The 14,916-nt window shown below is 42.2% G+C and overlaps 1 protein-coding gene across 2 annotated transcripts in view; it reads right to left on the bottom strand.

Annotated features, from left to right (window-relative positions):
- ZC3H6 (zinc finger CCCH-type containing 6) overlaps positions 1–13,303 on the bottom strand; it is a 68,383-nt gene extending 55,080 nt beyond the window's left edge. For both annotated transcript variants that reach the window (XM_075925894.1, XM_075925893.1), the window contains exon 1: positions 12,767–13,303. Coding sequence is in view for 1 of the 2 variants with exons in the window: in XM_075925893.1 (XP_075782008.1) it covers positions 12,767–12,858 (92 nt within the window). In the remaining variant the exon portion in view is untranslated. The remainder of the gene's footprint in view (positions 1–12,766) is intronic.
- Positions 13,304–14,916: the final 1,613 nt, after the last annotated feature.

Here is a 14,916-nt window from a genome sequence, read left to right as displayed (position 1 = left end):
CCACAGTGGGGGATGGGGGAGTTAGGGTTAGGGTCTGGGCTGATGCGGCTGCTTCGTTTTCTCTTCATCTCCATTTATTTTCTAGTTTTTGTTATTTTATGTTCTCTTGTTTTCTGGCATCCCCTTTCCATTGCCCAATAAGCAGGACCATATGCTACTTGGAAAGGGGCACAAATTGATTGATGGTTCTATAAAACCAAAACCAACTCTTGCAACTGAACTGAATGCAGTGGGAACAGAGCAGGAGTTTTGGACTAGAGATGTTAAATTTAGATTAATTAACTAATTGAATAGTCGATGCTGGGCTCTTGCTAAAGTTCAAAAGCGGAAACCCTGCAGGGAGCACAGAGCTTCTTTCTGAAATGTACAAGAGCTGAGCTCTTGTACATTTCAAAAGCAGAAGACCTGCAGGCAGCACAGGGCCAGCGGGACTCACCTGCTGGACCCACACTCATAGACTCATAGACTTTACGGTCAGAAGGGACCATTATGATCATCTAATCTGACCCCCGGCACAATGCAGGCCACAGAATCTCACCCACCCACTCCTGGAATAATCCTCTCACCTATATCTCAGATACTGAAATCCTCAAATGATGGTTTGAGGACCCTAAGATGCAGAGAATCCTCCAGCAAGTGATCCGTGCCCCATACTACAGAGGAAGGCGAAAAACCTCCAGGGCCTCAGCCAATCTACCTTGGAGGAAAATTCCTTCCTGACCTCAAATATGGCAATCAGCTGAACCCTGAGCATGTGGGCAAGACTCACCAGCCAGACACCCAGGAAAAAGTTCTCTATAGTAACTCCTATCATCCCACCATTGGCCTATTTACCACTGATAGGGAAAGGTCAATTAGTTGCCAAGATTATGTTATCCCATCAAACCAGCCCCTTCATAAACCCATCTAGCTTAATCTTGAAGATAGGTCTTTTGCCCCCACTACTAATGGTTAGAAACCTTTGTCTAATTTCGAGTCTAAACTTCCTGATAGCCAGTTTATATCAATTTGTTCTTGTGTCCACATTGATACTGAGCTTAAATAATTCCTCTCCCTCCCTGGTATTTATCCCTCTAATATATTTGAAGAAAGCAATCATGTCTCCCCTCAGCCTTCTTTTGGTTAAGGTAAACAAGCCAAGCTCCTTGAGTCTTTCATAAGACAGGTTTTCCATTCCTCAAATCACCCTAGTGACCCTTCTTTGTACCTGTTCCAGTTTGAATTCATCCTTCTTAAACACGGGAGACCAGAACTGCACACAGTATTCCAAATGAGGTCTCACCAATGCCTTGTATAACTGCACTAACACCTCCTTATCTCCACTGGAAATACCTCGCATAATGCATCCCAAGACCATATTAGCCTTTTTCATGGCCATGTCACATTGGCAGCTCATAGTCATCCTGTGACCAACCAGGACTCTGAGGTCCTTCTCCCTCTTCCATCACTTTCAACTGATGTGTCCCCAGCTCATAACTAAAATTATTGTTATTAATTCCAAAGTGCATACCCTTCAACTTCTCACTATTAAATTTCATCTTATTACTATTACTCCAATTTACAAGATCATCCAGATCTACCTTTATAATATCCCGATCCTTTACTGAATTGGCAATACCTCCCAACTTTGTGTCATCCGCAAACTTTATTAGCACACTCCCACTTTTGGTGCCGAGGTCAGTAATAAAAAGATTAAATAAGATTGGTCCCAAAACTGATTCCTGAGGAACTCCTTTAGTAACCTCCCTCCAACCTGACAGTTCACCTTTCAGTATGACCTACTGAAGTCTCCCCTTTAACCAGTTGCTTATCCACCTCCCAATTTTCATACTGATCCCCATCTTTTCCAATTTAACCAATAATTCCCCATGAGATACTATATCAAATGCCTTACTGAAATAGAGGTAGATTAGATCCACTGCATTTCCTTTATCTGCCACTCCCTGCAGCACCTCAAGCCTTTGAAATGCGGGGCTCTTGTACATTTCAAAAGAAAGCCCTGCAGGGAGCTTGGGGCCCACTGGCTCTTGTACATTTCAAAAAATGGGGGGAGGGAGAGCTCAGTGGTTTGAGAATTGGCCTGCTAAACCCAGGGGTGTGAGTTCAATCCTTGAGGGGCCCATTTAGGGACCTGGGGCAAATCTGTCAAGGATGGTACTTGGTCCTGCTGTGAGGACAGAGGACTGGACTCAATGACCTCTTGAGGTCACTTCCAGCTCTATGAGATAGGTATATCGCCATATATTAAAAGCAGAATCACAGCACAAGCAGAGACTGCTTCAGTCCCCACTTGTGCCACTTTTGCTGTGCTTCTACCTCCCCTGGCCCCTCAAGATTTGGAAACAATAAATGAATTTTCTGTATTCCACTCATCACTGTACTTGACAGAACATGTAAAACAAAGATGTTAGTTCAAAAATTATTTCTATAAAATTAAGATGAACATTCATCTTTTTTTAACTCACCTATTTCAATCAGTTTAAAAGAGTGGATTTCCATAACAGAAATAATTTAAACAAGATAAAACTGCTTAACCTGTCTGTATGATAATAGGGTGTAGTCTTCAAACCATCAGGCAAAGGATGGTTTTTAAATGTTTCTCCCTTGTGAAAACTGATGAACATTTTTAGACTTTCTGAAATCCTCATAAGCTAAGTCCTTACTATAAGCTAAATAAAACTTTTAAATCTGCTTCTTACCATCCCTGGATTTCAAACTGTGCTAATTTGGGGAGACAAAATTATCACTACATTTAAATTGTTCAATAGTATGACAATACTTCATAATTTTTCAAATGCAAGATTACACAAAATTTAAGATCTGTTCTTGCTCACTGTGCCAGAAACCACAGATGTAAGCAGTTAGCTATAATAGGACTTGATAGCTTTTAAAAACAAGAAAAACATAGCCCTTAACGCATGACAAGGAAATCTGGTTTAGTTATCTAGTTACATTTCAAATGCAAAGAGAATAAATGAATTAACACTATTCTTGGTTATAATGTTAAAATATATTTTATAGAAAGAGACAATTAAATTGTCAGGCTTTCTGAAGAAAAAAATCTTAACTGCTTCTGAATGCCTTGTTTCACTGCAAGTCAAAAAATGATGGGAGCTGTAGAGACAAGGTTTTGATCAAATGGAACAGTAGCAAGCCAAAATAATATCTATGCCTCTAGCCAAGAATAGGAAACTACAAAAGTGGTTTCAGAACAAAGACGAGATTTTAAAAGGTACTTTACTAGACTTGTGCATAAAGTCCTTGAAATGACAAAAAAAGAGGTTGCCCCTTCCTATCTGAGGACACCAGAGTCTTTAGAAGAACATTCCAAGAAAACAGGAACATACGACTTAGATCTGGAATGGACATTGTGGATCCAGTCCAGTCCACTGCAGGCAACATCATCATATAAACCCATTCATTAACTGATCAAGCTCCACCTTAGAAGTACAGAAAAGCTGTTATCTGGCATTCAATCAATCAGTATTTCTGATTTCTCCCAATACAAATTTTCAGTCTAGTAACAGAACTAACATACTGATCAGCATATTATGAAATTGCATATTCTGCACTCCACTTTTATGCAAGAGGCAGAAGACAAGTAAGCAAACTAACATCAAGGATTTATTCAAAAAAAGCAGCCTCTACAGTGTACCATAGGACTATTATAGATTCAACCCAATTTCTTATACTACCTATATATACAAGGATAATTGATATTGATATTGATGAACCTGAGGCACAGAAACATCCTGAAGCACCTACTAAATCAAAGAAAGACTGAATTCCGTTCAGTATATTTTTAGGGATCTGGGTGTACACCATGTGCTGCACACAGCTTAGTATCATAAGGTAACCTACTGTATGGAAAACTTCAGCTGTATACACCAAATTGCTTCAAAAAAACAATCACTATGCACTTTAGTACTACTACTAGATTGGTGTATACATATATACTATTTTAAACTCTATTTGTTTTGTTGTATTCTAATTCCTTGAAAACTAGTATTCCATTGGTAAAGTATAACTCAGTTAACCAGAATATTCTATTAATTGGCACCCCCATTTGCTCCAACACGCTGAGAGCTTTTACTATACATAAGTTTATCCTCCATGCACACACACTCTTGATACTGGAAGGCTGTTCCAGAATCGCATTTCTCTGATGATCAAAAAGCTTTTAATTTCCAGCCTAAATTTACTCATAACTGGCTTATACCCATTTGTTTTCAAACCAACTTTGTCCTTTAGCTTAAATAGCTCTTCTCTCTCCCTGATACCTACCCTACAAGGTGTTTATAGACAATAATCAGATCTATCATCTTGTTTTGCCTGTGTAAAAACAAGCCATTATTGTCTCCTCTCATAAGACAAGGCTCTGCATTCTCTGATCATCCTAACAGGCCTTTTCTACACCTGTTACAATTTAAATTAATCTTTCTTGAACATGGATGACAATAATCACACACATTGTTGCAGACGATATTTTACCAGTGCCTTGCATAGAGTCATTCATACTTCTCTCTTTCTGAAAATACTGTAATCCTAGAAATACTTTTCCTGATATCACAAGACTACATTTACTTTTTTCATGATAAACTTGAAAAACAACAAATGGCCTGGTGGCACTTTATAGACTAACAAAACATGTAGATGGTATCATGAGCTTTCGTGGGCACAGCCCACTTCTTCAGATGACCGGAGTTTTGCCCACGGAAGCTCATGATACCATCTACATGCTTTGTAAAGTACTATCAGACCATTTGTTGTTTTTAAAGTTTATCCTGTACAGACTAACTCGGCTATCCCCAAAGCTTTTTTCATGACTGCACCACCAGTGGCTTATTAGTGGAGGTCCCATTAAAGCCACTGGGACTGCGTTAAGATCCCACAAAGGAACATGCTCTGGACCTAAAGATGGAAACAAAGCAGCCCTTTCAAAAATCTCTTGCTACCATGGTACTGGAAAAGACTGATCTTTTCCAAACGAGGAGATGAAATGCTGGTAGCACTGTCAACTGCACTCTGAATTATATAAACACAAGTCCTGATAATTTAAGGTGCAGCAAGTATTCCCAAGACATCTTGGATACAAGCCAGTGTTGGCTGAACTCCATGGGCCAATGACTACACCAAAATTGCTTTCATTTTATTGAACAGGCCATTCTGATCGAGCCAATTGTACTGTTGAATAGAACCTGTTGAATATCTGCAGAACACCACTCTCTCCCATCATTTAGCCATGAAGCAGCTATACTGGGAAATGCACAGGACTGAGCATGGGATGCAAGATGATTCTGAATGACTAGGTTGGGATGGAGAGGAAGCAGTACCATAGGAGGAACTGGCAACACAAGAATAGAGAATCAGCACTGCACTGGCCTTGCTAATTTAACAAATGAGCTTGGCCTGATTCACCGTCAGATTAAACATAATATGTAAGATGATCAGGAGCAGGGAGCTATCTGCCAGCTGAGATGAAAAGAGTTGGACAGGGAGCCTGTACTGAGGTGCACTTGAGAAAACGGATGGCATTTCCTGTTGATGCTCATAGCAACAGGTTTATTGTCAGAATGTCCCAAACTGTGAAGATGATCAGGAAGACAGTTGTATTCAGGGATCACTTACGACTCGGGAAAAAATTCCTGCTGAGATAGCCAGTAAGATGGCTCTAGACACTAGAAAGCAGTTAGCTATTAGAGCGATGCTCTCCTTGATGCAGCAACAACCTAATTCCCTCCTGGAAGAGCATCCTGAAATATGTTCCCCCTTGCTAGTTCATATAATACATTGTGGTGGTGATACAGAAAAACCTGTATATAATCCAATGCTCCAGCATGTTGATATGCAGTGAGGATTCCTGCTCCAATCACAAGAAATTCCCGATCAATCTGAAAACTGGTCAGTTGGGTCAAGTGTCAAGATAGAGCTAAAGGGTAAATTCCAAAGTTAAAAGAGGGAGTTCCCAAGATAGGGCAAGCTAAAATGAGCTGTTTTGACAGTTGAAAAAAAACACTTTAAGGGCATATCTAAACAGGGACATAGAATCACAAAATACCAGGACTGGAAGGGACCTCGAGAGGTCATGGAGTCCAGTCTCCTGCCCTCCTGGGGATGTACATAACTACATCAATGTAATTATACCACTGTAGCTATGCTACAACACTCCCTATGCGCATACTCTTTTGCAGAGTGCCTTTTTCCCCTCACTGTAGTGTAAATCACTTCCAAAGAGACATACACGCTAAACTGTAAAAGGTACTCTAAATCCCAAAAGAGCATACCTTCTGGAGAAGCATAGCTGTAGTAGTTTAATTATACCAGTACAGCTGTGCTGGCAAATTGCCCTGTGTAGACAAGTCCAAATGCTTTTTTATATAAACTTCAAGAACAAACAAACAAGAACTGTGTAAAATATGTATCACTCAATTTTCCTAGCTGAGATCTTGTGCATGGTACCAAATAAGAAGGCCCATAATTGTAAACATGAAGTTATCCAGAGTGAGAGGAGGCAGAACTAGCGATTTTTTTTATGGATTATTAGCACAGAACATACACTCCTTGTTGGAACTACTGTCACAACTTGAACACCATATCCCATTTGAACTTAAAACGGAATACATACAAAAACCACTTCTCTGCAGGGACTTGAACCCAAGACCTCTAACATCACAAAGCTGACTATTACACAATGTAACAGAATACTTCTTACTCAGTTCATTATTCTTACCTAGGTTAAAGAGAGAGACATGACATATACTCTGAACCAGCAAGTTTCTTATTTGGCCCCATCAACATATCATTTTAGGCTACACGAGCATTGCATTGGAAGCCAGTAATTCCACACTTCCTTCTTCCAATAATGAGCATTAATAAATCCCTTCACAATTTACATTGAGAAAAGCTTCACACATATATATATATATATATTTAAAGATGACAAGTATTCATTCCCTTTTACAGATGGGAAGACTGAGGATCACAGAGATTTCACAAGGTCACTTCTTGAATAGGCAAAAATAGAACACTCTAGTATCATACATAGCTTAGAGGAACAGATGTTTATAAATAAATGTTGATAAACAATGATAACATATACAAACTGATGAAAAATGTTGCCATTGATAATAATCAAGAGCACAGAAAGGCAAAATAAGAAGAATGCTTCCTGAGAATTTAAGAGTTTAAGGACATATACTTTTTATATTTTGACATGCAATGTTGATGTGTTTTAATGATTATAAAGTTTTAGCTTTTGGAATCTCAATGTCTACTCTCATTCAATACTTATTGTTTGATCATTCTGTGCCTGAACTCCTCACAGTTTCTCAAAAATGTGAGAATGTAAATCAATTAAAAAATTCTTAACACTGATAATTTTGCAATTGTAAAAGTTTAAAATCAATCAAAATGGGGAAAAATACTTAAAAATAAATACTGCTATCCACAGATTATTAAAAAAATAAAAATCAATTTCTGCCAAGCCTATTGTGGAGCCAAGTTTCATTCACTAAGCCAGACTGCACCTCAGAAAGATCACATCAAATCTATATGCTTAGCCAAGCTGTCCACACAAAACAGCCAGTCCTGCAACCAACATACAAACTTGCCTAGCAAATAGCTGCCCATGATAGAACTTCTGACTGAACACTGAAGAGAGCTACAGGAAGAGAATAGATGGCTGTAGTTCAGGTGACAGGACACAGGAGAAATAGCTTTGTTTAAGACTTCCTATGTGATGTAGGGCAACTAATTTATCAGCATTATCAAATATCCTCTAGTTTTGGTCACTGCTTTTCAAATCAAAGGGTCTGGCAGAGAAGTCATATGCAGAAGGGTTGCTGCTGTCCTGCCACATGGAGTTGGCTGGTTCTAGTCTACCTTTTGTAGGTAGGTCCCTGGGAAGCCCAGCTCCAAACAGGCTATGGGGTCATGAGAGGAGTGGATTTCTGCCAGGAGGACCAATGGCAAGCTGCCAGGGAGAAAGGAAGTTAGGGACTTCTCCTAATCCCAGGATCCACTGCTGTCAAGTTCCATGTTATCATTATTTAAAATAATTACGTAAATTCAGCAGGCAAAAAAGACTTTGCAAAGATGGAGTTAAGATTTCAATGTTGCATGACACTGCTTTGGGTAGTTATTTTGCATGCCATCACCTTACTTCTCCACTTCCCAGTTTTCTAGGATTCGCCATGTCCTTAGGGTAAGAGACACGTGGAGGGAACTTAACTCTGCATTTTCTGATTTTCTAATGTTTGAACTTGGACATTTAAACTCATGTCCAGGAAAGATATGATCACCAACAGGCAATGTTACATGGCCACAAACTTAACTCAAGTCTTAATTTTTTCCCCTCTGGTGAAAAAATATTTATGTAAAAATGTCATAGTAACTGTTCGTGGCAAATATTTGCAAATTCATGAGAGAGCGCAGACCTGGGACACTTATGAGTAAAAAGAAGGGGCATGGAGACAGGGCAGTGGCCTGCAGGAGGTACGGGTGAGAAGGCATGGAAAAGGAAACAGTTAGCACAGCACAGCACTGAGCCAGGATGAATTAATAGAGGAGCAGGAAAGCTGAGAAAGGAGACTAGGAGAACAAGCATGCTGGATAGCAGGGATACCTTGTGCTGCAGGTCTAAACCTCCTCAGCTTTTCTGCACTTTGGCTCTCTAGCTCAAGGTCTTTCAAGTTCTTGTTCCCTGACTCCCCTGAACTACAATCCCCACAGTGCTCCATGCAACTAAGGAGCCAGAGAGACCCAGATAGGTTAGAGGCAGAGGAACTTGCAAACTACAGTGGAGCAGAGAATAACTGTATGCTGATTTAAACCGACTGTTTCTCAGCCTACCTAACCCCAACCCCATTTCTCCCACCACAATCCCTTTTAACTGGAACCCACTGGCCTTATGACTTGCCAGAGCAAAGCACCACTCTGGTGAACCATAGGAAATTTGCCAGACAATTACAGTTTCAGTAGCAGACCATGAAGTTATCCTTGCCAGGTTGTGGATGAGGAAGTGCCAAGAAACTAGGGTGCCAGGAGGAACCAGGAAATTCCTGGGATAGCTTGGGGAGCTACAGGGAACAGGAAATGCAGAAAGCCTGTGAAATAGACAGCCTGAGCAGCAGTGAGCCTACCAGGCTCACCTGGATATGTGCAGATGACAGCTGGTGAGTTGAAACAGGTGGAGCAGCATCAGAAAATGGTAGTAGCAGAATGAGCTGAAAAACTGTATCAGCTCACCTCAATGAAACTCAAATAGATTGTGTGTTTAATTTTAAAACAGAAATGTTCTACCCCAAAAGTACTATTAGAGTGTGTATAGGAGATGAGAATATGTACTTATGTGATGATGGGTTTGTGGTTGCTAGTAAAAGGAATAAAAAACAAGAAAAGCCAGTTTTTCAAAAAGACACATTTTCAAATATTTCTTCTGGAAAAATTAGTGTAATTCTACTGCAAAAGTTATATAGGAAGTTCTATTGTCCCTTGGAGAGTTGTCAGATTTGGAGACTAAATTAAATCTTCAGCATATAAAACAGAAGTACCATATTTCAGTCCTGTTTTAAAATTGATATCACAATCCAAAATTAACTAAAGAATCACTAGTAAAGCCTCTATAATTAGTTTCTAACCATTCTGACTCATATTAGGTCACTTTTGTTCTTTAACAAAACAGGGCCCTAAACACCTGCAAAAATTGAACCAGTCCCTGATCTGAACTTTCAAATAAAAATATTCATCCCATGTCATTATGTATATTTTTAAACTCTCCAGCTGCAGTAAACATGGCACTACTTCAAATATGGCCCTACTTACTGCAAACAAGCCCCTATATGCCTGTAGTTAATAAGATTCAGGAGACCAAAGCAGTCAGAAGGTTATACTGGTGCCGAATTCTGTTGTGTCTATCAAGGCTAAGTATTCAACTCCTATGCCATATGTACAGGCATATATCTAGTACAGTCATCTACTGTGTGATTTAACAATATGCATGCCTGAAGATCACATTTTGAAAGGAAGGCCTGATCCTGCAATCAACAGGAGCACAAGCAGACTGCCACACCCATGCCAAGCCACACTGACTTCAGTGGGTCTCTTGGGAGAAGTGCAACAATCTGTCCACACCATGTGCTGCAGGATTAGGGCTCATTTTTATTTATTTGAGATCTAAGACGGTTCTTAACTTATCCTCTTACGAGACCTATTTTACCTCAAATGTTGTGGTTGTTCTTTGTATAGGTAAATAGACTGTGTTTGGTGTTTATTTGATGTAGTCTCAATTCGTTTCTCGTCTAAGAAGGTGTTTTCATTTTTAAAAAATGCACACGAGTAATCCTTTATGAGAACCAGCTTCACGCGAAAGCTGAGGTTTTTTATTTAGTTACCTGTGCACAGCTTTTTGAAGAGAAAAGTATTTCCCCACACTCAGTCAAGAGTTAAATTACTTTCCTTCATTTTTAAAAAATTGTTCTTTAAAGCAAGGCCATGAAAAGTTTCAGCCCCAGGAATACTTTCCTCTTAAATAAGGTCAAATGGGTATTTGTGAAAGGTAATTTGCAACTATATATAGCTGTAAAGTTTATCTTTTGTTTCCGTAATTCTGAAGATTAGCTCAATAGTAAGAGTGCTAAATGATAAATATAATTCTCACTGATGTGTATAAAATCTGCAGTCTTTTGTGCACTTGTTACCTATTACATTGCCACGCTTACATCCATGAGACTACTGGTAAAGTCATACTACTGATATAGCACAACTTTCAATGAAAGGCAGAATTGACTCAGACTACACACACTTTAATTTCATCCTACTAAGATATTACAGTAATGGCTTCTATTAACTTTTTAAATTTGGAATCCACATTTACCAGTTACTCAGGTTTCATCCAAGTAGCAAGCTAAAAACACTTCATTTTTCTCTTTGACAAGATAATACAAGGGACAGTTCAACACAAATATTTCACCTAGTGATATTCAAACTGAAATCCATGTCCCTTAAGTGTTAATCATGTTTTCTGAGATTTTTTTTGATTAGATGAGTTTGTGCCTGTTTCAGAGTAATCAATGCATAAGGAAAATCTGTAAACTTCTTTAAACATATAGTATAATGTTGTATTTTGACTGGGTTGAATTTGCATATATATTGTAAAATGAGGCATATTTTTAATATCTATTATTTTTCATTTCATTATGGCATGTATATAGTGAACTCACCTTGCTATAAACTATTAACAAGGATAACCCAGACAGTGTCAGGACTGTCTACAAATGTATTATTTATAAGGCATATTTGTTTATTGTTAGGGCATTATGTTCTTCTAGAACTAAAAAAACTAATATAAATAGATGTTAAGAAATTTAATAAGGTAACAGTGCAATTAACCTATTAAATGGTGCATATATATTAAACAAAGCTATAAAATACAAATGTACTGATTTTCCAAGAGTAGGAATAAGTATACTATTGAGCATAATTTTCAAAAGGCACTTGACATGTAACAATTTAAACTATAATACTAATAATTAAGAAATACTAGCTTTGAGTGAAACAGTGGGGAATAATTTTGGGCCCCCGACCACACCCCTGCTGCTTAATGAAAAGGTGAACCAAATATTTACAAAACCTGAAATGTTCTAGGGTAAAAAGTACACATTCCATTACTATTTAACTAGTAGGCAAGTATGTATTTTAAGCAATTTTTTTGGAAATTTATGATAGTGTCACAGTTAAAGACTAGTATTAAAAGATTATCATCTTCTCTTTAACCCTTCAAATGTATTCAAAGGTAGACTTCTGCATTATTGTTTAACTTTTGTATGCAGTAGCATTTACATTACTTGAAAATTAAAAATAGAAGCGATAATCATGAGACTAGACGTTAGAAGATCCAAAGGCTATTCCAGATCAGGAATTCACTGTGTGTTTTAGGCAAGACTTTTAACCTATGTGGGCCTCAGTTTCCCCATCGATTAAAAAAAACAGGATTAATAATTCTTTCCCCCACAGGGGCGTTTTGAGGTTTCATTAGAGGTTGTGTCATGTTTTTCAATGATCTGATAAAGAGCACTGTAAATGGTTGCGGAAGTCTGCGGGAAGGTTGGGCTGCTGTTGAAAATCACCACTACAACAGCACTCATGCGCTCTCTGTCCACGTGCCCTGCATGACGGGGAGTGGTGAGGCTAGGAAAGAATTTTTGGGCATTGACTAGGAAGGCCAGAACTGACTGAGGAAACGATCTGGGTTTCCAACAGTTGCAGAGAGGGAGGAACAGAGCTCCTTCCACCAGGAAAAGGACTCTGGTTTGCTGCGCATGGGGGATTGAGAGGTGGCAAAGAAAACGTCAGTCAGACCTTAATCTGCATATAAAAAAAGATCCAGTTAAACGTGGCGGGTGTCATCTGGCGAGAAAATGAGGTTAAATATGGCCCTAGTGCGAGGCTCCCTGCATAGATACAAACATTCTCCTCCACCGGGGTGGGGGAATAAAAGCCACGGCGACGGTCCACAGACACCCGCTGCCAAGAGCATTGCATGGAAAGAGATGGACCCCCCCCCCCCACAATGAGATGTCCAAGGCATGCAAGAAAATGCCCCTGCACTTGAGTCCCGCCGCGCCCCCCCCCCACTCCCCCTCCCCCCCACTTCGCAGCCTGGAGGGGGGCTGGCCCCCCGCCCGCCCCGCACCCCTTACCCCGCTCGGCACAGTTAACCCACAGCATCACCGTTATGAGACGCGGAGAGAGAAGAATGTTACTCGACCTTTCGTCCCCCGCATGGTGCCTGTCAGAGTCGGGCATGTGTGGGTCAAGGACTGGGTTTGGGGGGGTGGCGAACAGGCTTTCGAAGGCCATGGGGAGGGAGGGGGGGAGGGGGGCAGGGCACTGCTGGCCGCCCGTGCTGAGGAGGAGGCGGCGCGGCGCGGCAGCAGGAGGGTCGGTCCCTCAGCGAGGAGAGATGATGACGGTTTCACTCACGGTTACTTAGTGAGACACTAACGGTCACTCTGTGCAGGAGGCTGCACAGGGTGAGCCCGGCCGCCCCGCTGCCCGCTCTGGCAGTCCCGCGGGGGGGGCGGCGGCGCGGCGGCAGGCCCGGGGCACAGGAGGAGGAGGACACACGGGGGGTAGGGAAGTGCTGGTGGCCCGGTTATTTCTTCCTTACAAACATGGCGCCCGCCCGCCCGAGACACTCTCACAAAATGGCGGCGGCGGCGCGGCCCGAACGCGCTCAGCGCCTCGGCCAACAACCCCGGCAGCTTCTTCCGCGCCAGGAGGAGTCGGAGGGCGATGGCGTCGCACTGCCGCCGCCGGGCCCCGCCCTGGCGCTCCCCATTGGGCCGCGCCGCTAGCGTCACGGAGCGGGCGGGCGGCCATTGGGAGAGATCGCTGCCAATCGCCAAGACGCAGGGAGGCGGGCCTTACCGGTCAGATTGACTGGTAGGACTAAAGCTAGTGTCCTCCTCCGCGGCGCAGGGATATCTGAGAACAGGAGAGGGAGGAAAAAAAAGTGCGCATGGGTCACGTGTCTCTCCAGGCGCTAAAGGGAAGAGGGAGGGGGTGGCTCAGTCAAGATGGGAGGCAGGAGGAGACAGGGGTTTGAGCCAGGGTCAGGCCAGTGGGGCCTGGACTAGACTGGAGGGGTGGTGCACAGGCCTATTGACAGTGCCTGGAACAAAAGGCAGGACTATGTAGCACTTTAAAGACTAGCAAGATCATTTATTAGGGGATGAGCTTTCCTGGGCTGGACCCACTTCCTCCATCAAATTGTGGAAGGAAATTGTCACAACCATATACACCAAAGGGATATAATTAAAAAAATGAACACATGAAAAGGACAAATCAAATTTCAGAACAGAAGGGGGATGAAGGGGGGGAGGTAAATGTGAGCTAATGATATTAGAGGTGATAATTGGGGAAGCTGTCTCTGTAGGGGGTAAGATAATTAATGTCCTAGGTGGAGCCTGAATCCCAACAGAGAAATAACAACCCTGCTGGCACTTCACCTCCTGGGGAGCTGCCTGCCCCTGCCCATGGGTGTCTCCCACAGGTCCATTGCCCATTTGCTGTGGCAGAGCACATGGCCATATCAGCCCTGGGCTGGCTGCTAGAAGGGGACTGCACCTAGTCTCCTCCCCCCTCAAGGCTGTCTGCTTCTCTGGCCCCCCTTAGCCCTGTGCTGCCAACCCTGAAGCTTCCTAAACCATACCTCTGGCCCACAGCCATCTCCGTGGGTGACAGTATGGCCCACACACCCAAACAGATACTGGGTAAGATGATTTTGGACCTTGCAGCAGGGGCTCTCACCTGATGTCTGCCCACCCTCTGCCCACCCATTTCTATTCTCAAATTGACCCTGTATTTCTAGTCCCTATACCAGATCTCACCCCCCTCCCACACCAGCTACTACGCAGGCTCTACATCCGTTCTACTCCATATCGATTCTGCCTGTCCCCGGTTTTCACCAATTCAGCCCCTTACCAGTAGCTTAGTTATGTCCCCTGTCCTCTCATACCAGTTTTGCCTCTCCAGCTCCAGCTCTGCTCTTCCTGGCCCTCTTTAGCCCCTTTCCCAGGCCTAGGGTGGGCTGCAATGGGGTCCCCTCTCCTTCTTCCAGGTGTAAGTTCAGATCAAGGGTTTATTTACCCGTGCTGCCTCTGACTGGGAGTGCAAGAAGCTCCCAAGCAGGGGAGAGATGCAGAGGGGAACGTTCAGTCACAACCCTCATCCCATGGAATTAGGCACCCTAATCACGTCAGCTCTTTCGTGCAACAAAGCCAAGGTGGAGGTTTTTGTGCCCCAACACACTATAGCTTAGTGGTTAAGAGGGCCCACACAGGATGTGGGAGACAGGGGGAAATGCATGCCTTAGTACGAGGCTCTCACCACAGCACCAGTGTAAGTTCAGGGCTG

Source organism: Pelodiscus sinensis, chromosome 3 (genome assembly GCF_049634645.1).
Source record: "Pelodiscus sinensis isolate JC-2024 chromosome 3, ASM4963464v1, whole genome shotgun sequence".
In the NCBI taxonomy this organism is placed as follows: Eukaryota; Metazoa; Chordata; order Testudines; family Trionychidae; genus Pelodiscus; species Pelodiscus sinensis.
The sequence above is the reverse complement of the archived record's forward strand: the minus strand, read 5'-3'. Positions and strand labels throughout refer to the sequence as shown.